The sequence below is a fragment of the Ctenopharyngodon idella genome, chromosome 16 (assembly GCF_019924925.1).
Source record: "Ctenopharyngodon idella isolate HZGC_01 chromosome 16, HZGC01, whole genome shotgun sequence".
NCBI classification, from domain to species: Eukaryota; Metazoa; Chordata; class Actinopteri; order Cypriniformes; family Xenocyprididae; genus Ctenopharyngodon; species Ctenopharyngodon idella.
In genome coordinates this window covers 12,942,230-12,969,548 of record NC_067235.1, presented here as the reverse complement: position 1 = coordinate 12,969,548, position 27,319 = coordinate 12,942,230, and the positions used below count along the sequence as shown (strand labels likewise).

At 36.6% G+C, this 27,319-nt stretch overlaps 3 protein-coding genes across 3 annotated transcripts in view; 2 read left to right on the top strand and 1 right to left on the bottom strand.

The window, feature by feature from the left end:
* Positions 1 to 642: 642 nt before the first annotated feature.
* On the top strand, positions 643 to 13,418 carry si:ch211-254p10.2 (solute carrier family 40 member 1). The gene is made up of 9 exons (XM_051866572.1): positions 643 to 2,695; positions 5,933 to 6,036; positions 7,349 to 7,416; positions 7,575 to 7,734; positions 8,169 to 8,284; positions 8,460 to 8,586; positions 10,949 to 11,203; positions 11,578 to 12,243; positions 13,129 to 13,418. The coding sequence occupies exons 2-9, from the start codon at positions 5,934 to 5,936 to the stop codon at positions 13,386 to 13,388; spliced, it is 1,755 nt and encodes a 584-aa protein (XP_051722532.1). The 5' UTR covers positions 643 to 2,695; position 5,933; the 3' UTR covers positions 13,389 to 13,418.
* Positions 13,419 to 16,668: 3,250 nt separating this feature from the next.
* On the bottom strand, positions 16,669 to 20,518 carry LOC127497817 (dual specificity protein kinase Ttk). Its single transcript, XM_051866570.1, has 8 exons — positions 19,538 to 20,518; positions 18,576 to 19,403; positions 18,273 to 18,367; positions 18,095 to 18,145; positions 17,512 to 17,890; positions 17,216 to 17,392; positions 16,964 to 17,052; positions 16,669 to 16,816 (listed from the first exon to the last, which is right to left on the bottom strand). Exons 1-8 carry the CDS (start codon positions 19,863 to 19,865, stop codon positions 16,784 to 16,786), a joined length of 1,980 nt encoding a protein of 659 aa, XP_051722530.1. The 5' UTR covers positions 19,866 to 20,518; the 3' UTR covers positions 16,669 to 16,783.
* Positions 20,519 to 20,685: 167 nt separating this feature from the next.
* The window catches only part of rapgef5b (Rap guanine nucleotide exchange factor (GEF) 5b), a 71,872-nt gene continuing 65,238 nt past the window's right edge, over positions 20,686 to 27,319 (top strand). Inside the window, exons 1-5 of the mRNA XM_051866567.1 lie at positions 20,686 to 20,960; positions 22,758 to 22,823; positions 23,189 to 23,295; positions 25,788 to 25,909; positions 26,152 to 26,320. Of these exons, the coding sequence (XP_051722527.1) occupies positions 20,829 to 20,960; positions 22,758 to 22,823; positions 23,189 to 23,295; positions 25,788 to 25,909; positions 26,152 to 26,320 (596 nt within the window). The 5' untranslated portion in view covers positions 20,686 to 20,828. The remainder of the gene's footprint in view (positions 20,961 to 22,757; positions 22,824 to 23,188; positions 23,296 to 25,787; positions 25,910 to 26,151; positions 26,321 to 27,319) is intronic.

Sequence of the window (27,319 nt, the reverse complement as noted above, 5' to 3'; positions counted from 1 at the left end):
TTTATATTAAATGAAAACCTGCAAACATCAGGCTCTGAGACACCACTGAAGCACCCAAGGTTGCAGGAAGAGCCCTTACATTACATCTGCATTTAGAGCATTGAGGAACTCTTATATCAATGAGTGACCTTTAATCAGTTTAACTGCAAAAACAGAACATTTGATAACAGATTTCTTGCTGGGGAAAAAAAAAAAATGTACCAGGAAAACATTAAGCATTAGGAAAGCATTAACATCAAAGCTATAGATTAATATACAGCACTATATAAAAACAAAATATCTAAAATATCCCATCACACCATTTTATTATATATATATATATATATGAATTTTGTTTTTAAAGTACCATATTGTGTAGGCTATGTGTATGTTTTTCTAAGTAACAAGTACAGCACATCTATTCGTGGAGTGTAGTAGCAATAAAGTTCCCATTTCTCATGAAACATCTGCACACTCTTATTAGAAGAAAAGGTTCTGGTGCTTCATATATAGAACCTTTCCCATCATGGGATCGTTTTATGGATTTAGTTTTAATTTTTTTTTTGTTAAATTTTATGAATTAAGCCCTATCATGCTTTACAAGCTGTATTGTGCTGGCTTGACTAGATGATCCAGAACAATGAGGCTTGACAAAGATGATCGATGAAACAACATTTAATAGGCAGGAACTAAACAAAGATACATACCATCACATACTGTAACACAAGACAATAACTTAAGAAACTTAAAGTCCCCCTGTGGGGAAAACCAAGTTTTTAAAGTTGTTTATATGTCTATGTGGTGTTTGTAATATGCTTTAAGACAAACCATGTGCAAATTCATAAGTCAACACCATTGCTGAGTATTTTCTATTTAAAACTGCAGTGAAAAAAAGACAGTCTCAAACCTGCGATTTGAAATCGCTGGCGTTTCTGATTTCACAAACTACCTTGTAACCAATCACGTCAACGTTTCTCCAGGCTTTAGCATATCATTAACCATGACCGCTCAGAAGCAGGACAGTCTCAAGAGAATATATCCCGGTATATTTTTCTGTTGATATAAAAAATCGGGTAGATTTAGCAATATAGCGGGTGTATGATGTATATAACGATGTTATGATGAACTATATGCCTTTCTCCACTGACCTTACGGTGTTCAAAGCGTTTCTGAGGATACTGATTGTTAGAAGGCAGCTGTTTGACTCGCGAACGGGAACATGGTTTGTGGAACATTAGCAACACATTATTAGCTGTTTGATAACATAGTCAAGCAAAATGCTAATCATATTAATTACCTTTATGTGTCTGGCGTTGTAAAAAGCGATACCATTTTGCAGTGTTTACCTCAAGTTCACAGAGTGGCTCTCTTGAGCTCGTGCGAGTGAGTGGAGGCGGGGCTAATTAGCATATTCATAGATCCTCGTACTATAAATAAGTCAAGGGTGTAGAGTTACATTCAAACTATTTTAAGGCATGAAGATTTTTTTTTTTTACAGGAAAAAATGTTTAAATGTGTCATTTTGGTGATCAAAGGTGAGTTTTAATGGATAAAATTATTGACTATGGACTTTAAATGGCTTAAATACATAGGATGATGAACATGATATACAGCAGGTGAGTTCTAATCAGTTAAACAACGAAAAAATGAATAAATGAATAAATGACAACCAAGTAAATAGGAACTAAACACACTGGAACTGAACACAGGCAAAATAAGACAAATGAATATCAAAATAAAAGTCCATAGACTCAGACAGGAATTCGTGACACAAGCTCTTACATGCTTTATCACTAGAAAAAAAAAAAAAAAAAACTGAAATAACCCATTAATTATGAAAGTATTATGCAATCATTTAAAATGTTTTTCCCTATGGAACCTTTTTTGACGTAAAGGGTTCATTAAAACCCTAGCTTCTATATAGAATCCCATTGACCTCTTTTTTTTTTCTAAGAGTGTGGGATCTAATGATGAATCCACTTGATAGGTTATTAATAAGTTGAGAATATGTTAGAATTATGTTTTTCTTTGGGCTAAAAGTGGGAGGTGGTATACACAAACACAAAATAAAAAAAAATAGTATCAATAATAAAAAATACAAACAATTTCGTACACCAAAATAAACACAGCACCATTTGTCAAAATGATTCATTTGATAAAGTATGTTTATTGTTATGTTATCTGAAGTAGTGGTGAAATAAAGAGCATTCATTATATGTTTATTATATATAATCTGAAGGGTTCAAGGTGATGCATCATGTTCAGCTGTTGTTCAGATGGTCATTGTATAAATCTGAAAACATTGTTGATAAACAGTGCTTTGTCAATGATGGCCATAAAACATTTTGATATATAATAATAAATTGATTCTGATTAAATAAGAATTGATTACAAAACTGCATGTGTATGAGATTTGAGTGACAGGGTGGTCGTTTTTTTTTTGTGATGTGGGGGGTGAACGGTGACATTGTCCCCCCTCGCTGTCACGTGCTGTGGAATATGCTGGCTGCCTTTGTCAGCCTGTGACTCGTTCTGCTTTTCTGGCAGTTTCATACAATGGTGCCCTCATGCACTATGATGTTATCAAGCCCCTCACAGTACGACTGCTGGAATTCAGGCCTGCATGGAAGCATCCTTACCTGGGACACATGGATAGCACAACCTTGAGACACAGCAAACGCTCATAGCAAGGAGGACACCAGGAGTCAAATATCAGGTGATTTTTTTTTCTACCTGTAGTAGAAAAGTATGTGAATGTGTGTGTACACCTGGGTCTGAAGGTCTGAGGCCATACTGAAAGTCTGGGAATCAAAATTGTATTTAAAACAGAAAAGAACATCAACAACAACAGAAAGTGAACATATTGTAAAACTATAACTGTTATGATGCAAAATGACAAAGAAATATTTAATTTTGCACAACTTCTTGTTCAATCTAATTGTGACATTGATCATGTGACGGTTCCATTGAAGCTCAAGATGCTCTTTGGTTGGTTTTTTATGATTATCAGGTTTTACACAAACTCGTGATGTTGATGAAGTGCTGCTGTCATTAAAACAAAAGGGAGACCACAAGAAATTATGAAATGTTTATTTTCCGATTTAAATTCTCACTCAAATTGTTGATTATATATCTTTATATATAGCCTACAGTATAGCGCTTTATACAACACTGGTTAAAGTACTGCACTGTCAATATTCAGGTGAAATCAGTTCAGTGATGATACATTTCAGTTCAATAACTGTGTAAAGTCCATCAATTATGGAATGAGTTCATCATTTTAATATACTTTAAAATATAATTTATTTCTGTGATGCAAAGCTGAATTTTCAGCATCATTACTCCAGTCTTCAGTGTCACATGATCCTTCAGAAATCATTCTAATACGCTGATTTATTATCAATGTTAGAAACAGTTGTGCTGCTTAATATTATTTTATAACCTGTGATACTTTTTCAGGATTCTTTGATGAATAAAAAGTTAAAAAATATCAGCATTTATTTAAAATAGAAATCTTTTGTAACAATATACACTACCGTTCAAAAGTTTGGGGTCAGTCATTTTTTTTCTTTCTTTTTTTTGAAAGAAATTAATACTTTTATTCATCATGGATGTGTTAAATTGATAAAAAGTGATAGTAAAGATTTATATTGTTAGAAAAGATTTATATTTTGAATAAATGCTTTTCTTTTTAACCTTTTATTCATTAATGATTCCTGAAAAAAGTATCACAGGATCCAAAAAAATATTAAGCAACACAACTGTTTTCAACATCGATAATAACTGAGTATCAAATCAGCATATTACAATGATTTCTGAAGATTCATGTGACACTGAAGACTGGAGTAATGATGCTGAAAATTCAGCTTTGCATCACAGAAATAAATTATATTTTAAAGTATATTAAAATAGAAAACCATAATTTTAAATTGTAATAATATTTCACAATATTATTGTTTTTTTCTGTATTTATTATGAAATAAATGCAGCCTTAATGAGCATAAGACCCCAGACTTTAAAGGGTTAGTTCACCCAAAAATGAAAATAATGTCATTTATTACTCACCCTCATGCCGTTCCACACCCGTAAGACCTTCATTAATCTTCGGAACACAAATTAAGATATTTTTGTTGAAATCCGATGGCTCAGTGAGGCCTGCATAGCCAGCAATGACATTTCCTCTCTCAAGATCCATTAATGTACTAAAAACATATTTAAATCAGTTCATGTGAGTACAGTGGTTCAATATTAATATTATAAAGCGACGAGAATATCTTTGGTGTGCCAAAAAACCAAAATAACGACTTATGAATCAGCGTATCGAATCAGCGGTTCGGAGCGCCAAAGTCATGTGATTTCAGCAGTTTGGTGTTTTGATACGAGATCCGAATCATGATTCGACACGCTGATTCGACACGCTCTGAAGCTTCCTGAAGCAGTGTTTTGAAATCGGCCATCACTATATAAGTCGTTATTTTGTTTTTTTAGCGCACCAAAAATATTCTCGTTGCTTTATAATATTAATATTGAACCACTGTACTCACATGAACTGATTTAAATATGTTTTTAGTACATTAATGGATCTTGAGAGAGGAAATGTCATTGCTGGCTATGCAGGCCTCATTGAGCCATCGGATTTCAACAAAAATATCTTAATTTGTGTTCCGAAGATGAACGAAGGTCTCACGGGTGTGGAACGCCATGAGGGTGAGTAATAAAGACATTATTTTCATTTTTGGGTGAACTAACCCTTTAACATATCATGAACATATAATACCGTTTGAAAGTTTTGGGTCAGGTAGTTTATTTTTATTTATTTTTTTAAATCTATTTTAGGAAAGAAATTAATACTTTTATTCAGCAAGAATGCATTAAATTGATCAAACACGACAGTAAAGACATTTATAATGTTACAAAAGCTTTATATTTATAATATATTTAGGTAACACTTTACAATAAGTTTCATTAGTTAAACATTAGTTAATGTATTAACTAACATGAACTAACCATGAGCAATACATTTTTTACTGTATTTACTAATGTTCGTTAACGTTAGTTAATGAAAATACAGTTGTTCACTGTTTGTTCATGTTAGTTCACAGTGCAATGTTAACAAGATTTTAATCATGTATTAGTAAATGTTGAAATTAACATTAACAAAGATTAATAAATGCTGTATAAGTGCAGTTAATTATTAGTTCATGTTAATTAATGTAGTTAACTAATGTTAACTAATGTACCTTATTGTAAAGTGTTACCTATATTTATATTTCAAACAAATGCTGTTGTTTTGAACATTGTATTTATCAAAAAAATCCTGAAAGAAAAAGTCATGGTCATGGTTATTACAAAAACATTAAGCACAACTGTTTTCAACATTGTTAATAATAAGAAATGCTTCTTAAGCAGCAAATCAGCAATTAGAATGATTTCTGAAGGGTCATGTGACACTCGTGACTGGAATAATGATGCTGAAAATTCAGCTTTGCCTTCACAGAAATAAATTTCATTTTACAAAACGGTTATAGTAAATAAAATTTCACAATATTATTTTTTCACTGTGTTTTTGATCAAATAAATGCAGCCTTGGTGAGCATGTGAAACTTCTATTAAAAACATTAAAAAATCTTACCAATAGTGTATGATCGTTGAAAAACAAGTAAATATTAGTAAGTAAAATGCACACAATTAACTGATTATTATTGACTAATAATTTACTCAAATCAATAAAATGTTGTATTTTAGGTTGTTTATATGTGTTTGATATTTTTCACAGGTTTGTATATAGGCCTCATTACAGCATGATAACCCGACCAACAAAAGAACTGCAAACTTTGTTAGAATTAAAATGTTTTCTTTACTTATCATTTATTTATTTCATATATTTATTTAAATGATTCACTCATTTACCATCTATTGACCTGATTGTAATTCAGTCATGCTGTTCATGCAGGATGTCTCTCAGAACAGAGGGGGCCCAGAGTGGTGGTTTTGCTGTGGAGTTTGACAATGATAATGACAGAGATTCACCTGTGATCAAAGCCAGGAATATACCACGTATGTTTCTTTACTATTTATCCTCCTTTGTGTATATAGGGAAACATTCAAAGCTTTTTAATACTCTGAAATTGTTCTTCAAACTACTCAATGTATTCCATATAACTAAACAGTGGAATTTCTATAGAACTTAAATCAGGTTGCTTGACAGAATATATGCTTAAAGAAACAGTTCACTCAAATTTGAAAATTTAGTCAGCATTATCAGGTGAACATTCCTTGTCATTCCAAACCGCTTCTTCTGTGATACACTGTAAACCTTAACGCTCAAAATAATTAATTGGTTTGAGGAGGGCAAACTCAAATTAAACAAATCAGTTAAATACTTAAATATTGAGTATTTAGAACTTTCTTTTTCTTTTGAGTTCACTAAACTGACACATTTTAAGTAAGCTGAATTGTTTCATTGTTTTGAGTTTTATGAACTTGTTTCTTTTAATTTAGACAAACCTAAATTTACCTGAAACTGGGCTGGGATTTCTATTTCACAGCAAGCTTTGCCATGACATTCAAAAGGGAGAATAAATACTCAAATTGAGTGTTAATACTCAAAATACTAATATTTTAATTACTCCTAACTTAAGATTTCTGAGTACAAAATTGAAATCTGCCAGTTCTGCTTACTTAAACTTTGAATTTCTTAACTTAAAAAAATTAATGTAACTGATTACCTCAATTTTTTTGAGTTTTGCCAACTTATTTGGGTTTACTCAAATGAATGTCATGCTTTTCCATGATACCCAAGTATCAAATGGGATGCATTATAAGTGTAATCCATTCAAGTCATGTGAGATATTCCAAATTTTCTGAAGTCCCATTGTTGTTTTGTGTAACAAACGGATCAGAATTTAACAATTATTTTAAAGCTTAGCTCTTAAAAGAGAATTAACCATGTTTGACTAACAAGTCATTCGAGTTGAACTCAAAAAAATGAATTATTTGTTAATGAATCAGAGTGATTCTGTTCTCAAGTTTACGGTTCAAAAGCCTAAACTAAAATCTTCAGTCCCCATTCATCGTTAATTGCATGGAAAAGAGCTACCAGCACAATTCTTAATGATTTTTACTTTTGTGCTCCATGGAAGAAAAAGTCATGTGAGTTCAGAGAGTAAATGATGACAGAATTTTCATTTTCGGGTGAACTATCCCTCTGAATTTTAAGGTAAGGCTAGAAACATTATTCGTCTGCTATTTTATGCTTATAATAAGTCTGCAGACTCTTCTTGTTTTTGCTGTCTAGCATGAAACAGCATATTATTTACAACAAATGCTCATACAAGAAATAAATCATCTGAGATCATTTATCTCATAGGTTTAGCCCTCATCTACCTCAAGGGTCCCAAGTTCCTCATCTATGTGAGCGGAGCATTATCTATGTGGGTAAGGAGCCCCTTTCATATCTGCCATGCTGGCACTCAGTAAGCAGGGCATGAGCTCTGGCGTTTTTTTTTTTTTTTTTTTTTCTTTTCATGATGCTTCGAGGACCACACAATGTGAAGTATGATATCTAGAGCTGAGCGTCTCTTTTCACGTACCAGGGTGATCGCATGTGGCATTTCGCCATCTCCGTCTTCCTGATTGAGCTGTATGGTCATAACCTGCTGTTAACTGGCATCTTTGGACTGGTGGTGGCTGGATCGGTGCTCTTACTAGGGGCTTTGATTGGCGACTGGGTTGACCGCAACCCAAGAAACAAAGGTAAAAGATGCATTATCGCATAAATATTTGTTAAAATCTTCTCTGTTATTCCATTGAAAAGATAATGAGGAGATGTCATGAACATGTCTGGGTTGGGTCATATATATTTTGGGTCATCAGAAAGAAATATATAAATTTATATAAACAATATTATTATTATTTGCATTTTTGCATTTTACTTTACAATTAACAATTCAACAATAATAGAGAATAATAGCAAAAGAAAACAATTGTCCTTAAACATGCTTTGTTTGTTTTTTTTATGGAAAATATAATTAAAAGTAAAAATATATTTAAAATTTTATGTTTCTTTTTATTAAGGTGCCACTTTTTCATGTTATTAATATATATATATATATATATATATATATATATATATGTATATATTTGTATTATTTTAAGCATCATAATTTCCTCTCTGTCTCTCTCTACAGTGGCCCATGCATCTCTGTTCATTCAGAATATCTCAGTGACCATCTGCAGCATCGTACTCATGTTGGTGTTCTCCTATAAAAAGTGGATTGAGGAAATCTGGGATGGGTGGCTAACTGTAAGTCCCTGTTACATTGTATCCTAAAATGTTTTAGTAATATCTGCCCATTCAGAACACAATCATGTCTTAAGCGTACCATTGTGTGCCTTCTGTCTCTGGCTGGTCATTGCTGAAGCATTCCTGCTGTTATGACATAGCATAGTAACTTGTTGCATCACACAACTCACACAAGGTGGTTTGTTATACGGTGGTGATCGTCCTGGCAGATGTGGCGAACCTCGCCAGCACAGCTCTCACCATTGCCATCCAGAGGGATTGGATAGTGGTGATCACAGGCTACAACCGTGGTCACCTCGCAGGTATGACCTTTATTTCTGTTAGCATAATGCTAATGTGTTTTGGAAATCAAGGTGTTTTAACATTTAATCAGTCTAACACATAAAATAAACTCAGCAACTACATAAACTAAACCCTGTAGCACTGTCTTATGTGATTTACATCATGTACAACACAGTTTATTTTTCTTGCCACATCTGCAGTTCTCATGTTCACGCAGGTGAGCAGGGACCCTGGGCATCTTTCTCAGTAGTCAGTAGAAAGGTTTCTTTAGTGTCCGAAGATATTGTGACTGTGACTTTACTTGTCTACCACCTGTAAACTGTTGTTAAGCGTCTTAAAGACTGTTGCACAGGTGCATGTGCGGTAATTGCTTATGGTTCATTGAACAAGCATGAAAAAATTGTTTAAACCCTTTCCAATAAAGATCTGTAATGCTTATTTGGAATGGATTTAACAAAATTATCTTTAAAATACATTATCCTGGAAAAGAGACATTTCTTTTTTTGCCGAGTCTATGGCTACGTCTACACGAAGCCGGAGCTTACCCAATCTGATCTTTTTTTTCCTTGTCTCAAGAAATATCTGCGTCTACACGAAACCACTGAAACAACTCAAAACGATGTAGTATACATGCCAGACCAGTATGTGGCACTGTAATTCTGCCACAGAGATACACTTAAAACAGCGAATAAGACTTGGAGCATGTGCATAAACCTTGCGCTCTGTATACAAACTACGTAAAGCTTAGAAATAACGCTTTATTTTGGCTCAATCGCTTCTGCAGCACGAACACAAGCATCTAGAGTCTGCTATTGTTGTTGTTGTTGTTGTTTTGTGCTGTTAGCTGTGTCTGACTAGGGTCGACACATGGGGTGATGACATCATCGTTTCACAAAATATACAGATAGGCTGTCTACACGAAAACGCAAAGATGGTGTTTTCAGATTTATCCACTCTGGGACCCGGTTTCAAAAAAATAGTGGCTTTCACCTTCCAAAAATGCCGGATCCGTGTGGACGAAACGCCTATCCGATACAAAATTTGTGCGTATTCACAAAAACGCGTCTCTGTGTGGACGGGGCCTATATGTGCATGCAAATACGCACCTTATTTGACAGACTTACACTATATTGCCAAAAGTTAGGGGACGTCTGCCTTTACGTGCACATGAACTTTAATGGCATCCCATTCTTAATCTGTAGGGTTTAATATGGAGTTGGCCCACCCTTTGCAGCTATAACAGCTTCAACTCTTCTGGGAATGCTTTCCACAAGGTTTAGGAGTGTGTTTATGGGAATTTTTGACCATTCTTCTAGAAGTGCATTTGTGAGGTCAGGCACTGATGTTGGACGAGAAGACCTGGCTTGTAGTCTCCGCTCTAATTCATCCCAAAGGTGATCTATCGGGTTGAGGTCAGGACTCTGTGCAGGCCAGTCAAGTGCCTCCACACCAAACTCGCTTATCCATGAACTAAGGGGCCAAGCCCATCCCCTGAAAAACAACCCCACACCATAATCCCCCCTCCAAACTTTACACTTGGCACAATGCAGTCAGGCAAGTACCGTTCTCCTGGCAACCGCCAAACCCAGACTCATCCATCAGATTGCCAGTCAGAGAAGTGTGATTCGTCACTCCAGAGAACACGTCTCCGCTGCTCTAGAGTCCAGTGGCGGTGTGCTTTACACCACTGCATCCGACGCTTTGCATTGCATTTGGTGATGTAAGGCTTGGATGCAGCTGCTCGGCCATGGAAACCCATTCTATGAAACTCTCTACGCACTGTTCTTGAGCTAATCTGAAGGCCACACAAAGTTTGGAGGTCTGTAACTATTGACTCTGCGATTTTTACGTGGCCTACCACTTTGTGGCTGAGTTGCTGTTGTTCCCAGTTGCTTCCACTTTGTTATGATACCACTAACAGCTGACCGTGGAATATTTAGTAGTGAGGAAATTTCACGAATGGACAGGTGGCAACCTATCACGGTACCACGCTTGAATTCACTATCTGCATGACTAGGTGCTTGATTTTATACACCTGTGACCATGGAAGTGTTCGGAACACACGAATTCAATGATTTGAAGGGGTGTCCCAATACTTTTGCAATATAGTGTAGCTCTGTTCCTAAACCAAGTAATGTCATGGCCTACGTAGGCAGCTACTTTTTAACCTCACAAATGAGGGAGCAATTCCACACGCTGCAAAAAAAAAAAAAAAAAAAAAAAAAAACACACAGGAGAAACAACTCAATTGATTTCAGTAAAGTTTACCTGTTAGCATGTTGCTAAGCTAACACTGTTATAATCTAATAAGCATACAAATACATCACAGACACAAATATTCAGAAAAAAAATATGTTGAGTTTTGATTTCCTCCTAATACAGGAATGAATGCTACAATGAGGCGGATCGATCAGGTGACCAACATTCTGGCTCCTCTGGCGGTGGGTCAGGTAATGACCCTGGCCTCGAATGTGGTTGGCTGTGGCTTCATCTTAGGATGGAATCTGGTGTCCCTCATTGTGGAGTTCTTCTTCCTCTCCAGAGTCTACCGTATCGTACCGGCTCTGTCTGTCAAACCACCAGCAATGGAACATCAAAGCTATTTAGAGAAGAAAAGAGAAAGAAAATCCTCACAAGGTAACATTTGAGCATAAACTAGAACACAAAAGATTCTAGATAGATAGATAGACAGACAGATAGAACAAATGTACGAACAACAGACAGACAGAACAAACGACAGACAGAACAAACGACAGACAGACAGACAGACAGACAGATAGATAGATAGATAGATAGATAGATAGAACAAATGTACTAATGATCGACAGACAGATAGATGGGACAGACAGACAGACAGATAGATAGATAGAACAAATGTACGAATGAACAACAGACAGATAGATACATGGAACAAACGACAGACAGGATAGGTAGACAGACAGACAGACAGACAGATAGATAGATAAACAAATAGAACTAATTGTTGACAAAATCTATCCTCTTTTATTCAGGCAGGACCTCAGCATGTACAACTGGAGCCATCTCAGAGGAAAGCACCAGCAACCTGCATTTACAAGAACTAACCCGAATACCAATGTGCCTCCATCGTCTGCGTGGACTCCTCAGCACCTGTCGGGAAGGATGGAGGGCATATTACAGACAGCCTGTTTTCCTAGCCGGCCTGGGCCTGGCCTTCCTTTACACCACAGTGCTAGGTTTTGACTGCATCACCACTGGCTACGCCTACACCCAGGGCGTTAGCGGCTCGCTGCTCAGCATACTGATGGGCGTGTCGGCTGTGGCGGGGCTTCTGGGTACTGTCCTTTTCACAAAGCTGCGGAAAGCATATGGCCTGGTCAACACCGGGGTCATTTCTAGCGGCCTGCACCTAGTTTGCTTGTTACTTTGTGTGTGCTCTGTGTTTGCCCCCGGTAGCCCCATGGACTTCAGCATACTAAATATGGGGAATGCGTCAGATGTGGGAGGAATGACCGGAGGTCACCAGAGGCACGGATACCCACTGCGTGGAGGCAGTAACCAGCCTCTGCTGCCAGACCGTTCCTCCATTCACTGGACCAATAACACTGTGCTGTTTGAGAACGCACCAGCAGGGTCAGAACCTGAGTCTTACATTTCCATTATCCTGCTGTTCCTTGGAGTCATTACAGCTCGAGTTGGTGAGTAGATGGCTGATTTATCCTATCTATTAATTAAAAATAATATATATTTGGGGTCAGTAAGATTTTTTTAAATGTTTTTAAATGTTTGTCCACCAAGGCTGCATTTATTTGATCAAAAACACACTAAAAACAGCAATACTGTGAAATATTATTGCAATTTAAAATAACTGTTTTCTATTTGCATATATTTTAAAATGTTAATTTTTCCTGTGATTGCAAAGCTGAATTTTCAGCATCATTACTTCAGTTTTCAGTGTCACATGATCCTTCAGAAATCATTCTAATATGCTGATTTGCGGTTTATGAAATTTCTTATTCTTATTAATATTTTTGTGGAAACTGTTTTTTTCAGGATTCATTGAGGAATAGAAAGTAACGACAGTGTACATACATTTTAAATATTTTTTTATAAATAAATTTTATGTCATGCATATTTTTATTTCCTTAAATTAACTGTATTTAATTAATTTAAATTAATGAATATTTCATTCTTAAACATTAAGTGTTTGGCATCATCTTTTATTATTTCTTATAAAAAAAAATACTTTAACAAAACCATTTCATTGCTTATTAATATTTGAAAAGCTTTTCTCTGCAAAATTAAAGTCATGCGGTCCAACCAACATGCAGAAACATGCATGAAAAATAAAATATAAAACAGCAAATGTTAACAGAGAGGACCTCAGGATGTGTGTCAATAAGTGTCTCAAAGTATCAAATAATTGTAACTTTTTATGACAAGGCAAGGTTAGTTCTGGTCGTACCAAATGTCATGTGGTACGACTAAAAATGTGAATTTAGTAAGAATACTATGCTAACTGACTGTATTACAAGTAATTATATCACCTTGAAGTGTTACCCAAAGTGTCCGATGTTTTACAGGTCTCTGGTCCTTCGACCTGACAGTGACTCAGCTCTTGCAGGAAACCATATGTGAATCAGAGCGTGGGGTGGTGAATGGAGTCCAGAGTTCTATGAATTACCTGATGGACCTGCTTCACTTCCTCATGGTCATCTCTGCACCCCAGCCACAACACTTCGGCCTCCTTGTCATCATCTCCGTCCTGTTCATTTTCACGGGACACACCATGTACTTCCTGTACGCCAGGAAAGCCAAGAGAAAACCACGTACAAACACATAAGCAACACAAATTTCTCTTTTGCTCACCAGCTTGTGAATGTGTCTCCATTTCTTGCGCTGTGACGTGTGTTGAGTTGCACTTACACAAAACTCACTATATCCATTTTATATTGAAAAAAGCTGTCGCCGTGATCTCTTGTACCTGGAAATGGTTTGGCAGCAGCGCAGTACTCAGGTGAATATAATCAGGAAACAGCGCCTCCTGTTGACAGTCAAAAGAAATACCATCATAGTTAGAGAGCCAAGCTCTCCTCGAAGTTAATAAGTGTCCTAAAACGCACAGCATTACAACAAGAACATAACTGAACATAGCTGACACAGCATGTTTTCATGGATTATTAGCTAAGCAAACACCTTTTTTGTAAATCTTCTTACATTTGTCAGCTAACCAGAAACAGCAAGCTGCCAGTAGTTTTTAATAAAACGCCAGTAAAATGTCTTCTTTTTATTTTTTTTTCAAGATTACTTGGTTTTGGAATAAAGCACACAAACTACAAATCTCGTCCAACAGGCAGAAGCTGTTTTTTACAGCTTATAAGGGGAATAGCTATTTTTTTTTTTTTTTATTATTATTTGTGCTTTTGGCTGACTGATTAATCTTTTAGTTTTATCCCTAACTTTTCAAGTGAAAAATTAGTGAGTTTTAACAAGACCGTGGACTTTAATGTATTGGTTCCCTGTTTATATAAGTATCATGTCAAGGTCATTTAACTACTTTAACTGAGTGTTTCTTTTGAGTTCAAAATAGATGAAGACAGAATCTTATACCTCAGCACTTAACTGTTATGTTCTGAACTCTAGCTTGAACTTATTTGTTGACGGTAACTACAAAAGTAATGGGTAACATATATGTACAGTACACAGACTGCATTGCATCCGTTTCATTTGTGTTAATAATCTATTATATGGATTATGAAATGCATTTTATTTCACAGATTATTTTTACTGCTGATGTGTTATGTTAAATGTTGTTTGAGGACCCTTTAAGTGTCAGACAGTTCAGTGACAACAAATAAAAGTGCTTTCAGAAGGAATGCCTTAGTTTAACTGAACAGTGTTTTGTTGAAATATATACTCCATCTGTGAAAATCATTTTTTAAAATAATTATTATACTGTACATAGTTTTCATGACCTGATAGAAGTGATTTATCACACCATATAAATATTTATGTGAACTGCAAAAGAAGCTAAATGTTACTAAAAAAATTTAAAAGGAAATAGTGACCTGTTGCATCACCTAAAATGTATCCTAAATTATTAATTCATTCAAAAATTCATAAAATTTATATATAAAAAAAGTCTTTTGGTAATTTTAGGGGGCATAGTAGTCCAGAGATTACAAATAAGACAAAAAGGTCAGTGATAGCCTATATGTTTGTGATATATATGTTATGATACAACCATGAATATAATACCTAGGGGGACCTAATTGGCAGGTCTGTAATTCTGGTCTGTGTCCAACAGATGTCACTAGAGACTACAAACAGGAAGATTCACATGCATGATGATCAAACCCAAAATATGAAATTGATGAACATTTACTGCTTAATTCATTGTTAAAATGACAAGCACCTTTTGCCTGTGCAAAACTAGAGGTTAAAAAAACTGACAGCAACATTACACTGAGATTATAGTTACGTAATTATTACTTATTATTATTAAGTTTGACTGTACCATCTATCAATTATTTAAAATTGGAAATGTATCTTGTTTTACCTAATATTCATATCCAGAGTGGGACTGTCTTTGGAACAATATTACAATGTGATGTCATGTTCTGTATCAATAAACAGCCTCATTAAACTTGGACTTACCTCTGTAAACTAATACTTACCTTCAGTAGATTATTAATAATACTGTCACTATAAACAAGGTCAATTCAGTTCATGCATATTATGTTTATTGTTTATTTTGAATGGAGACAATGGCTGGCCCAGGGCAGCTGAAGACAGGGAGATGACTGAGGAATCTTTGGGCACCAGCTTAGAAGATGGCAATAATAGGACAGGGAAGGCCTTGGGCTCTTATTAAGTCCATGACAGGAACCTATGGGCAGTGACAGTGACCTATGGGACTATGCAAGGAGATCTGCAAAGGTGGGACTGTGGTGGTTTAAGATAGGGAGCTCAATTACAGAGCTTAGGTGACAGTTATAGGAACGTCTGAGGCAGTTCTGACAGTAATATCTGAATGGCAGGAACCACTTGGACTAGGGTGGCCTGAGACAACCAGAGACAGGAAGCTCTGGGATTGAGGATACCATGGACATGGCTTTGGCTAGGTCCATAACAGGAACCTATGGGGCAGTAGTGACAGGAACATCACTAGGCAGGGATCTCTGAAATAGGGAAGCCTGAGTAAAGGAGCTCTGAAACTAAGCCATTCATGGCTTTGCCAAGGATCATTAAGCTGACTTCAGGGGCAGCTGTGAAAGGCAGCTCTGAAATCGGAGTGGCAGGTACAGGTCCTCAGGGACCAAGCCGTCTGTGATATTAGAAACCTTTATGCCAAGCCATGAACATCTGAGGTGGCCATAACAGGACATCTTGGGTGGAACCTTAGGGATACATACACAGACGGACCAAGACAAAGATCTGGCTTTGGGTACCGACTTTGGCTAGGGCCATAACAGTTTCCTCTGGGTAGCCATAAAAAGGAGCTATGGGCACCAGTGATACAAACCTTTGATACCCAGGAAGCCCAAGATAACAGGGCACCAAAGACAAAGGAACCAATGTGGTCTCCAGCAGGAGCAGGAATCTCTTGGGCAAACATATGCCGGGACCGGGGCAGTTGAAGACAGGGAGATAACGGAGTCATCTTTGGGCACCGCTTTGAAGATGGCAGTGATAGGACAGGGAAGGCCTTGGGCTCTTGTTTAGTCAGCGACAGGAACCTAAAGGTAGGGTCAGTGACCTATAGAACTGTGCTGGGAGCTCTACAAGTGTGGGACTGTGGTGGCCTGAGATAGGGAGCTCTAGAGTAGACACAAAAGGGAGCTATGGGCACTGGTGACACAAACCTCTGATTCCCAGGAAGCCCAAGATAGGGATCTATGGTATCAGGACTTTGGAACTGGCTCGAGGGCAGGAAACTCTGGGGCAAACATATGCCCTGGGACCAGGGCTGCCTTAGGCACTAGCTATGGCTAGGGCCAAATAGACTGGAACATCTTGGGATGTGGAGGCTGGAGACAGGCACTGGCTCTGATGAGTCTTAACCTCTGAGATGACATTGACAGGAACATGTTGGTCAGCCTGAATCAGGGAGCTCTGGGGTGAAGTCGCCTTGCTTGTTGACTTGACAATATCCTCCAGGGTGGCCATGATAGGGAGCTCTGGGACTGGGTTGGCTGAGGCAGGAGCTCACGACTGAAGGTGCTCCTGTCCTTTTCTTTATACTGTTTTCAGGTTCTCCTCGCCTGTGACCTAAATCAAAAACAGTAATCAGATTTTCAGAAGTGAACCAGAAGAAATTATAATATTCTCTAAGCTAATGCCTATAGTCTTATAGTCAAACCTTCCAAACTCTCCACAAAACAAATATTTTAGCTGATCTTAAGCATAGTATAGTACCTTGAACCAGTCGTGGAGAAGAATTTTGCTTAATCGAAGTCGCTGGTCTGGCTCTCGCTGGAGACAAGAACTAATCAAATGGCAGCATTCTATGAAGAATAACAGAAGAAACATTGAGTATTACCTCGATCTTCACACCTGCTGTCTTTGATCATGTTATTCTAAAGCAAATTTTTCCTCTCTTGTATCTTTGTTCTGTTTTGTATAATTTACAATTGCAATTTGCTTTTTTCATTGAGATGAAGAGCTCACCTTCTGACAAGCCAGCTTTGGAATAGTTGTGTGCATTGATCATGTGCAGGTCATCAGTATTGGGATAGTCCCCGCACACCAGTGCAAACAGTAGAACACCAAGGGACCAGACTGTCGCTGGCTTCCCATTGTACTCGCCCTTCTCCTCATACTCTGGGGGGCAGTATTGATCAGTGCCTAGAGGAAAGAGATTTGCATTACCACAGCAGATGTTTTAGGAATCCACTTGATTTTGGTGATATGCATATGATTCCCAACAGTGGTTCCCATTTTATGGCTTGAGGGATAATACATACCAGTAAATATCTTGTAGGCCGATTTCTTAAGGAGTTCGCCACACCCAAAGTCAATTAGCTTGACTTCATGGGTCTCCTTATTGATCAGCAGATTTTCAAGTTTGATATCACGGTGTAAAACACCACGGTGGCAACACATGTACGCAGCTTGTGTTGCCTGCCGCATGACGACACGAGCTAAGCCTTCATCAATGCTGCCTCCGTGGTGTTCCGCAAAATCAAACAGGTCCTCACAGGGTGAGGGGCGCTCAAGTACCATAATATAATAGTCATGCTGGTCCTGCCAGTCCAGTAGCTGGATTATTTCTGGAACACTGGGGTCTCTGTTTGCGAGGATGAGCAGTGCAACCTCTAGTGGGAGGGGCTTGGAATGACATGGCTAGAGGAAATACAATTTTTATGATGGTTAGATGGATGTGGTTTTCCAAATTAGGAAGTAGGCATTGACAATGGCAATGGTTAGATGGATGTGGTTTTCCAAATTAGGAAGTAGGCATTGACAATGGCAGTTTGTCTAAATAAAAATATGAGATGTTTTAAACTGAAAGAGAGCAGAGAAAAATAGAGAGCACAGCCTACTTACAATACTGATGTATTCCAAATCCTCTGTCTTTGTGACAATTTTCACTGCCACCTAATAACAAAACAATAAACCGAAAGATTTACACAGTGGCTATAAATATAAATATAAATCTACAGGTAATATTAATCCAATCCAGATTATCAATCTGCTAGCCAGATATTGTAAGTAAAAAAGAAACCTTAAAGCCATCCAGCAGTCGACTCCCCTCATACACAGCTCCAAAGGTTCCTTCACCCAGTATGTCGCCGATCACATAGTGACGGGAATTGATTACTATTATTTAAAAAACAAGATTAGTTTTTCATGAAATATCAAGCACTGACTGCAGTGTCCTGCAGGATGACGCTTTACTACTTCTTTTAAACAGCATATGTCCAATTCTTGTTTAAAGAATTAACAAGTGATATTACTTTAGATTGATATACTGTAGTGTCAAAATAATGCATGTGTGTGAGTGTTGTTATTGTGTCAGTAAACTTACCCACAGTTGTCTTTTCATTATTCTCCAGTTGTCTTGTCAGAGGTGGCACAAAGACCTCTGTGGGACTACCTGGAGTTTGGGTGACATTGGTGCTCCAATCACAAGCGGTGTGTACTGGAGTCTGGGTGACATCGATGCTCCAGTCGGAAGGGGTGCGACGGACTGGAGTCCGGGTGATGTCAGCACTCCAGTCTGACGTGGTGCGAACTGGACTCTGGGTGATGTTAGCGCTACAGTCTGATGCTGTGCATGCTGGAATCCAGGTGACGTCAATGTTCCAGTCTGACGTGGTGCCTGGTGGAGTCTGGGTAATTTCAATGCTCCAGTTTGACAATGTTCTTGCTGAAGTCAGGCCAGCATCGATGTTCCAGTCTAACGCAGTGCGTACTGGAGTCTGGGAGACGCCAACGCTCCAGTTTGATGCAGTGTGTGCTGGAATCTCTGTGACGTCAATGCTCCAGTCTGATGTGGAGCATGCTGGAGTCAGGCGGGCATCAAAGCTCCAGTCAGACGTGGTGCGAACTGGAGTCTGGGTGACATCAGCACACCAGTTCGATGCAGTGAAGACTGGAGTCAGGCCGACATTGATGCTCCAGTTGGACACGGTGTGAAGGACTGGAGTCTGGCCGCTGCTAGCACTCCAGTTTGATGCAGTGTCAACTGGAGTCTGAGCGACATTGTCGCTGCATAGAGATTGGAGGACATCAGCATCAGGATGAACAGCAAGATGTTCTTCTGCTGCTGGAAGGACTTCAGGATCACTGGTTAAAGGCTCCTGATGATTGTGATTCTCTACACTACAAATGACTTGCTGTAGAAAACTCTGAACTAAAGAGAGGAAAGACGTCAATTAAAAATAAAATAATATGAATTATTGATTGCATACTCAGCATCTAAGCAGTTAATTATTATGACTTTTTGGAACCTTTCACATTCTCTTAAAACATGGTCATGTCATTTACCACCAGGAATTATTCCAGATGGTACTGCGGCTGCCTCAGTGCCTTGAGCCTCTTCCTCTCTCTGAGCTGAACTGGTCTTTCTGTTGTATTTTTGACCAGCTCTCCAAAAAGAGGTCCACCTCCACAACCTGAACCTCTTTTTCTTTTTAGAGGTGTCCTCCTTCCTCCCTTTCTTCTTTCCCCCACCCACATTCTCCTCTCCAACACTAACTGGATGTGGGTGGACTTCCAACAAACTGGTGGAAGATTGTGGCGATGTACCATGATTCAAATGTACACGCCCAAAATCTTTTTCTGCCTCTTTGCAACGACAGCTACGTTGACCCATCGCTATCGTTATTTAGCTGCAGATTGAGCAAAATGTGACTTGCAGGACTTGTTGCCTTCACGTATCACTGTGATGTTAGAATTTACAGTAGACTTGCCATATTCTATGGGTCATCCAACAGTCAAGCTCTGCGAAACATGACGATGGTCTAATTTTGCTTGTGCTGCGCCAATGCCATTTTTTGTAGGGCACAAAGCGACCATTTATTCCCTCTCCGACTGATTAATAAACGCATTGACATTTATCTATTTGTTTTCAAGTCGAATACAGACAGAAATAATGTAGTATTTGCATCTTTTACAAGTAAATAATGTCTGTGTGTAGGCTAAGTGGCGCGCGCGATTAACGTAAGTTATACTGATTAAAAACACCGGACCTTCCGCATTCACTTCGTAATTAAACATTTAATGACTTTTTTTTTTTTTTTTTTTTTTTAAATCGTGTTTTCATCGCTAATGGTCTGTCATACAAAAACATATGCATGACGTAAATGTCACTTAATTACAATTAGTACTGACATGGTTATTATAAAGTAGCCTACCTACTTCATTTCATAAAGCCTACCAGTTCACTACTCTGGATCAAGTTTTTATAAAAGCCTAAGGAAAACTCCGTTCCACAGTGGCATTTACAAAACAAGAAGATTTATAATTTAATAATCTAATCTTATCTAATCTAATTCAGATTTAACACTGACAACATTTGTGTTATCGGTGATCTCATAAGTACAGCCCACTCAAAAGTCACGTGACTCACCTTTTTCAACTCCTCCGCACCTATGTTTACTCACGTGTCTGCCATTGTCACGATGTATGCAGTCTGTAAACGAGTCTTGCGCTTTTACTGGTTATAGACGACTATCGATTTCATGTGCACACCTGATGATAAACATCCGTCGTTGATTTCTATGTGGGAGTCCGCGCTTTCTTTCGTCCTTCAACCTTGTGCTGACTTGTCCTGGACATGGACGTGGTGGATGAGAGTCCGTCTGTTAAGAGTCTCATAAGTAAAGTTCTTGAAGATCACAGGAGCAGCAGAACTGATCCTCCTCTCTTACTGAAGAATGGCTCTCAGTTTAAGAAGGACCTGGAAGCTGTAAGTGTATTTTTAAAATTGACAACACTGTACTTGTTGTGCCTGAGCTGTGGTAGCCTACATTAAAGTGTAAAATTTGTTTAAAGGCTGTTTTGCGTATTGCTTAAAATAGTGACTTTGAGAACAGCTGAAACTAATTCATTTCATTGGCCAGGCTGTAATATGAGATTGGTTAAAGGAAAACCTGTTGGGTGGGATTTTAAACCTTTAATGAGGTGAACGTTTGTAAGACAAAGACAGTGTCAATGCAAGATTTTTTTTTAAAAATATGTATAGTAAGTTTATGTTTATATATATATATATATATATATATATATATATATATATACAGTCAAACTAAAATTTATTCTGACACCTTGAACATTTCATTCATTAATACAGTTTATTCACTATAGTTTTAAAAAAGGCTAATAAAATATTACAAACACTTATAAAATATATAAAATATAATAAACACTTAAGCAAAACATGGTGAAGAATACATATTTATATATATATATATATATATATATATATATATATATATTAACTGAAGACAAAGAAGACATATGAAGAATTTTTGATATAATATGTCACAGTTTACTTTATTTTGCTATCCTCACAGTCAAACCAAAAATTATTCAGAGACATATATATATATATATATATATATATATATATATATATATATATATATATATATTCTTACAATAACTGATTTCTCTTTTAATATATTTTAAAATGTAATTTATTCTTATAAAGGCAAAGCTGAATTTTCAGCAGCTAATAATTAGTCACATGATCCTTCAAAATCATTCAATTCTGATTTGCTGCTCAAAACATTTCTTATTATTATCAATGTTGAAACCTGTTGTGCTGCTTAATATTTTTGTGGAACATGCACACAGAAATATTCTGTTTTCATCAATTAATATGGGGTCATAATACTGAATGTTTAATAATTATAAAGAAGTACTGTAAAAAAAAAAGTGTCAGTTTACAGTAGTTTTAGTTAAAATATAATTTCAACTACGCGAATACTAATATGTAATGCATTATTATATATAATATATTATAAATATTTAATTTTGTTTGCTTTTGTTTTAGACCACAGAAGAAGACTTCCTAAAATGCAAATTTGACATGTAAATAAAGTTTGTACGAGTGCTCAAAACAATGTATGACTCACTTTAATTCTTTTGAGTCTTTTATTCAAAGAAAAATAACTAAATCAGCTTTCAGTTCATGTTGTGTTGCTGTTCTCTGCGTTATGTATAGTATTAATAAATGGCCCCTATCGTTTTATGGTTGCTTCAACTCAAATGGTAGACATGGGGGTTAAGAGCTGCTGTTTACACTGACTACAAAAAATGACTTCACTGTGTTTCCCCAATGTCCCATATGAGTCAATTAGCAAAAGTACACAATGAGTAATGGACAATCAGGCTTTCACAACAGGCTGCTTCGCTTTGTTTAACTTTTGGTTTCTTTTGAGGCACATTGCTGTCAGCAACCTGTTATTCTCAAAATTATTTTGATAATATAGATTTTATTGCTTACAGTATATGGTCATTTGTTTGGTAATCTGTACATGTGCTAAGTGGATGTTTCAGCCACTCTGAACTTCTAACAAAGTGATGTTTTTTTTTTTGTTTTGGTTGAATTGGAAAAGCTAGATATGATGTTAATATGAATGCATATTTCATGTAAAAGTCATAACTGCTGTTTTAAGATAAGAAACAGCAGACATCGTGTATTATCTCAGGACACAGAGCTGTATTGTTTTTCAGATGTTTAACCTCTTTCTCTCCATGCTAGATTATATCTCAGAAGCAGCCACCTGAGTCCATCCGCACTTCAAATGCAGGACAGTCTAGACACAAGGTATATCAAGCGTTTAACTCCCGCCATTGCCCTCAGCCCTTCAGTGACTTGAAAATCTGGTTGTTTCATGGTGTCATAGTGTAATTCATTGGATGGATAGATTTGGGTTATTGTCAGCACTTGTTTTAGGTTACGTAATTGCTAAGATACAGCTTCCTATCCAACTGAGAGGTTGATATTATTAAAAACACCATTAAAAACATATGTAGTGAAGATACACGGTTTATGTTGTATATTTTGAGGCAATGCAGGCAAATAGTGTTTCATATTTTGTTCTTGTTAAACTTGCCTCCTGTTTCTGTCCTGACAATGTCAAAATTTTTCCACTTTATCGTGATTAAGAATGTTCTCTATGTGTTGTGAAGGCTTGCGTGAATAATGTGCCGTGTGCCGGCCGAGCACTGAGGAATGCTTTCTTATCCAATGGCCAGGATAACTGGAAAGCACATATTAAACTGGCAAGAATCATCAGGTACGTTTCATTGCAATATTGTGCTTGCCAGTTATATATAAAGTATACCCTAGTGAAAAATATATACCAAAATGTATTTAAAATACATTTATTTCATACTAAGTATAGTACAAATCCATTAACATCTCATATCGCTTGAGACTTACTGATATAAATATTATAATTAAACTTTATTTGGAGTACTTCTTTATTGCATATTGCACATTTCTTCAAATGTGTTTTAATATCACTATTAGTAAGGATAGTATGATCACTGTATAATATCAGTCTTTAAATGCACAATATTTAAAGTGTACCTGAAGTATACTTGTAATAGTTCCATTTTAGCACTGCACTTAAGTATATCTTTAGTTGAAGCTCAGCACTACTTACGGATAACTAAAGTGCATTAAAGGGTTACTTCACCCAAAAATGAAAATAATGTAATTTATTACTCACGCTCATGCCGTTCCACACCAGTAAGACCTTCGTTAATCTTCGGAACGCAAATTAAGATATTTTTGTTGAAATCCGATGGCTCAGTGAGGCCTGCATAGCCAGCAACATTTCCTCTCTCAAGATCCATTAATGTACTAAAAACATATTTAAATCAGTTCATGTGAGTACAGTGGTTCAATATTAATATTATAAAGCGACGAGAATATTTTTGGTGTGCCAAAAAAAAACAAAATAACGACTTATATAGTGATGGCCGATTTCAAAACACTGCATCAGGAAGCTTTGGAGCATAATGAATCAACGTGTCGAATCAGCGGTTCGGAGTGCCAAAGTGACGTGATTTCAGCAGTTTGGCGGTTTGACGCGCGGTCCGAATCATGATTCGACACGCTGATTTTCATAACGTTCCAAAGCTTCATGAAGCAGTGTTTTGAAATCGGCCATCACTATATAAGTCATTATTTTGTTTTTTTGGCGCACCAAAAATATTCTCGTCGCTTTATAATATTAATATTGAACCACTGTACTCACATGAACTGATTTAAATATGTTTTCAGTACATTAATGGATCTTGAGAGAGGAAATGTTGCTGGCTATGCAGGCCTCACTGAGCCATCGGATTTCAACAAAAATATCTTAATTTGTGTTCTAAGTTGACTATTAAAAAGAATTGCTGCACATAAGTTCACAAATATACATGAAATTTGTTATTGCGTTCTTATAGTTATTATTTTGGAATAAATGTAAAAATGCTTGAAGCATTTGATGAGAAATGTACTTTGTTTTTTGTTTTTAATAGATAGAACATTAATTACATTGTTAATCTGAAAGTACAAAATAGAATTATATCGGTTGTCGTTTTCTTGATATTGTAAGTAATGTTTATTTATTTTACCTGAAAAATGTTTCAACGTTGCGTACAACTGGAACATAAATTTACATAAAAAAGGACAGTGAGGACTTTGCCTCCTCATTTCAGAACACCACTAGATTGTATCAAACACAGTTGGGTCCAAAAATCTGACACCACACTAAAAATCTGAAAATTTAAAAACTTAACTAAACTTAATTTAAATCAATTAAACAGCAGGAATATAAAACATTTTATTGGAATAGTATGAAATAAAATATCATTTATTTCAGATTCTGCACTGTTTTAAGTGTTAGTTCACCCAAAAGTGAAATTCCTGTCGTTAATTACTCACCCTCATGTTGTTCCACAACCGAAAGACCTTCATTCATCTTCGAATCACAAATTAAGATATTTTTGATGAAATCCGAGAGTTTTTTTTTTTTTCCTCCATTGAAAGCAATGAAATTACTGTCATTCAAGGTCCAGAAAAGTAGTAAAAACATTGTTAAAATAGTCAACGTGACTACAGTGGTTCAACTTAATATTATGAAGCGACATGATGACATGGCATGACAATATGATAATGACTGTATTCAACAAATTCTGTATTCAAAACCATTTATGTTGCAGTGCTTCCAGGTTCTACGTCCGAACGTCGGCTCAGTATTGGCCAGCTCCTGCGTCAGCATCACACGCATGTGTCGGCCAATACTGAGCCGGCGTTCAGACTTAGCGTATGAGAATGACAGGGGAGAGACGAATTTGTTGAATATAGTCGTTATTTTTGTTTTGTTTTTGCGCACAAAAAGTATTCTCATCGCTTCATAATATTAAGGTTGAACCACTGTAGTCACGTTGACTATTTTAACAATGTCTTTACTACTTTTCTGGACCTTGAATGACAGTAATTTTGTTGCTTTTTATGGAATTCATTAAAAATATTACATGAATTAACCTAAGATCAAGATATTGGTTGGAATTTACCAGTTTATTTAAAATGTCACATTAACAATCACTACATGATTCAAAATGAACAAAAAAGGTGCAAGTTTATAAATTGTCCTTTTTATTTCAGCTAATGGTATTTTTTTTAATGAAAGCATAAACATTTTCATAATGGTTTTGTTTTGCTTAATATCAGCCTGTAACATTTCATATAACACGTTCATCTTTTTCCTGTTCTCATCTGGCATATTCTCAGGAGGACATGTACTGGTCTGGAGCTGGTGGAATGGCTGATGGATCATTTTGAATTTATCCAGAACAGGGCAATGGCTTCCAAAATCTGGAACATTCTCCTGGACTTGGGTATTCTGCTTTCAGGTACACAGACAAGACAAAACAATTACTGTGAATGATCAGATTGCTCATTCAGTATAAAGATGAGGCACAAGCAGACACTGTAGCATTTGGATGATTTATTATAAGGAATTATATGCATTTTCAATCTGCAACACAGCCTGGCTCCCTATGAGGTGCCTGACTAGAAAATAACATTTGCATAAGCTTTGTCTAGATAGCTTTATGTCAGATGTTTAACCCTGTTGTGCCCCTGTTGTGTCCAGTGGAGCAGAACAATTTCTTTGAGGACTCCAGGTCTTTGTACCAGTTCACCTTTGAGGAATGTGAGGCCCAGAGCTGTGATTTCAGAAATCAGGTCAACTGGCTGAGTGCAGTACATCTGCTGCTACAGCTGGTCCCATACGTGCAGCTTCGCACTGGAACCCACAAGCGGTGAGCATACGGTTACACATAAAGCTTAATGATAGTGTTTTTTCTTAGGTCAAAGGTCATTAAATATCTTGTCCCTCAGGATTGTAAAACTTAATAGCTTTTAATTTACTATCCAGTGCTAACGGAACGTGCCTGGACCCGTAAACAACCATTAATGATTACCTAAGCAGAGCTACACATATATAAAAAAGGCTTTTAATTACTATGGAAGTTGTGACCACTTACCCTTTGGGTTGTTTTTCTTGGTTGTTTTCCAAAAGGTTATTGTGATGAGACTAAAGTTTTACAACCTTTCTCTCTCAGTGGACCTCAACTGGAGGTCTGGATTGGGCAAAATTCAGAAGATAAGAGTTGTCGGATCGAATTTCAATTTGAGTCTTTAGTTTTTTTAAGTGAATTGGAATTTGAGTGTCAGGAAGTGAAATTGACTTAATTGCAATTAATTAAAAGAAATTGAACAAGTAGGACTAATACTGGGAAATGAAGAGTTCTTCCATCCTGTTCCATAAATCTGTCTGTCTGTCTGCCTATAAACTTTCAAACTTCAGACTTTTTGTTTTTGTTTTACACTTTCAAGCAACGCTGTCAAGCTAATGGAGTGCAACAGTGCCCACCCACTTTTTCAGCTGTATTGGTTCCGGAAGTATTTTTTCTATTCATTTTTCCCATAGGGATTTAAAAAAAAAACTTTGTTAAAGTGTTATAAGCCATGAATCAAGCCAACCAGCTACAAGGTGAATCATAACATTATAAACTTTGATTTGAAGCAAAAAAGTATTCAGACAAAAATACAAAGGTACAAGACTGTGTACTTAACGGCTTTAGTGAGGGAAAGAACTACAATCCCATGAAGCATTGTGAAAAACATAATCAAATTAAAAATGATGTAGAAATTTAAAACTACTCATTTAAAATGTTTATTATATCTATAGAAACAACATATTTAAGTTTATTGCAAAATATACATATACATACAAATATTATTTTGAGTATTTTGAG

What these genes read in the sequence shown, in the direction of transcription:
- si:ch211-254p10.2 (XM_051866572.1), top strand. Translation starts at nt 5,934, where the DNA reads ATGTCTCTCAGAACAGAGGGGGCCCAGAGTGGTGGTTTTGCTGTGGAG. An exon ending in AGAAAGAAAATCCTCACAAG is followed by an intron (nt 11,204 to 11,577) that starts GTAACATTTGAG and finishes TCTTTTATTCAG; the next exon opens with GCAGGACCTCAGCATGTACA. An exon ending in AGTCATTACAGCTCGAGTTG is followed by an intron (nt 12,244 to 13,128) that starts GTGAGTAGATGG and finishes GATGTTTTACAG; the next exon opens with GTCTCTGGTCCTTCGACCTG.
- LOC127497817 (XM_051866570.1), bottom strand. Translation starts at nt 19,865, where the DNA reads ATGGGTCAACGTAGCTGTCGTTGCAAAGAGGCAGAAAAAGATTTTGGG. An exon ending in TAATGAAAAGACAACTGTGG is followed by an intron (nt 18,368 to 18,575) that starts GTAAGTTTACTG and finishes TTTAAATAATAG; the next exon opens with TAATCAATTCCCGTCACTAT. An exon ending in ATTTGGAATACATCAGTATT is followed by an intron (nt 17,891 to 18,094) that starts GTAAGTAGGCTG and finishes TATTTCCTCTAG; the next exon opens with CCATGTCATTCCAAGCCCCT.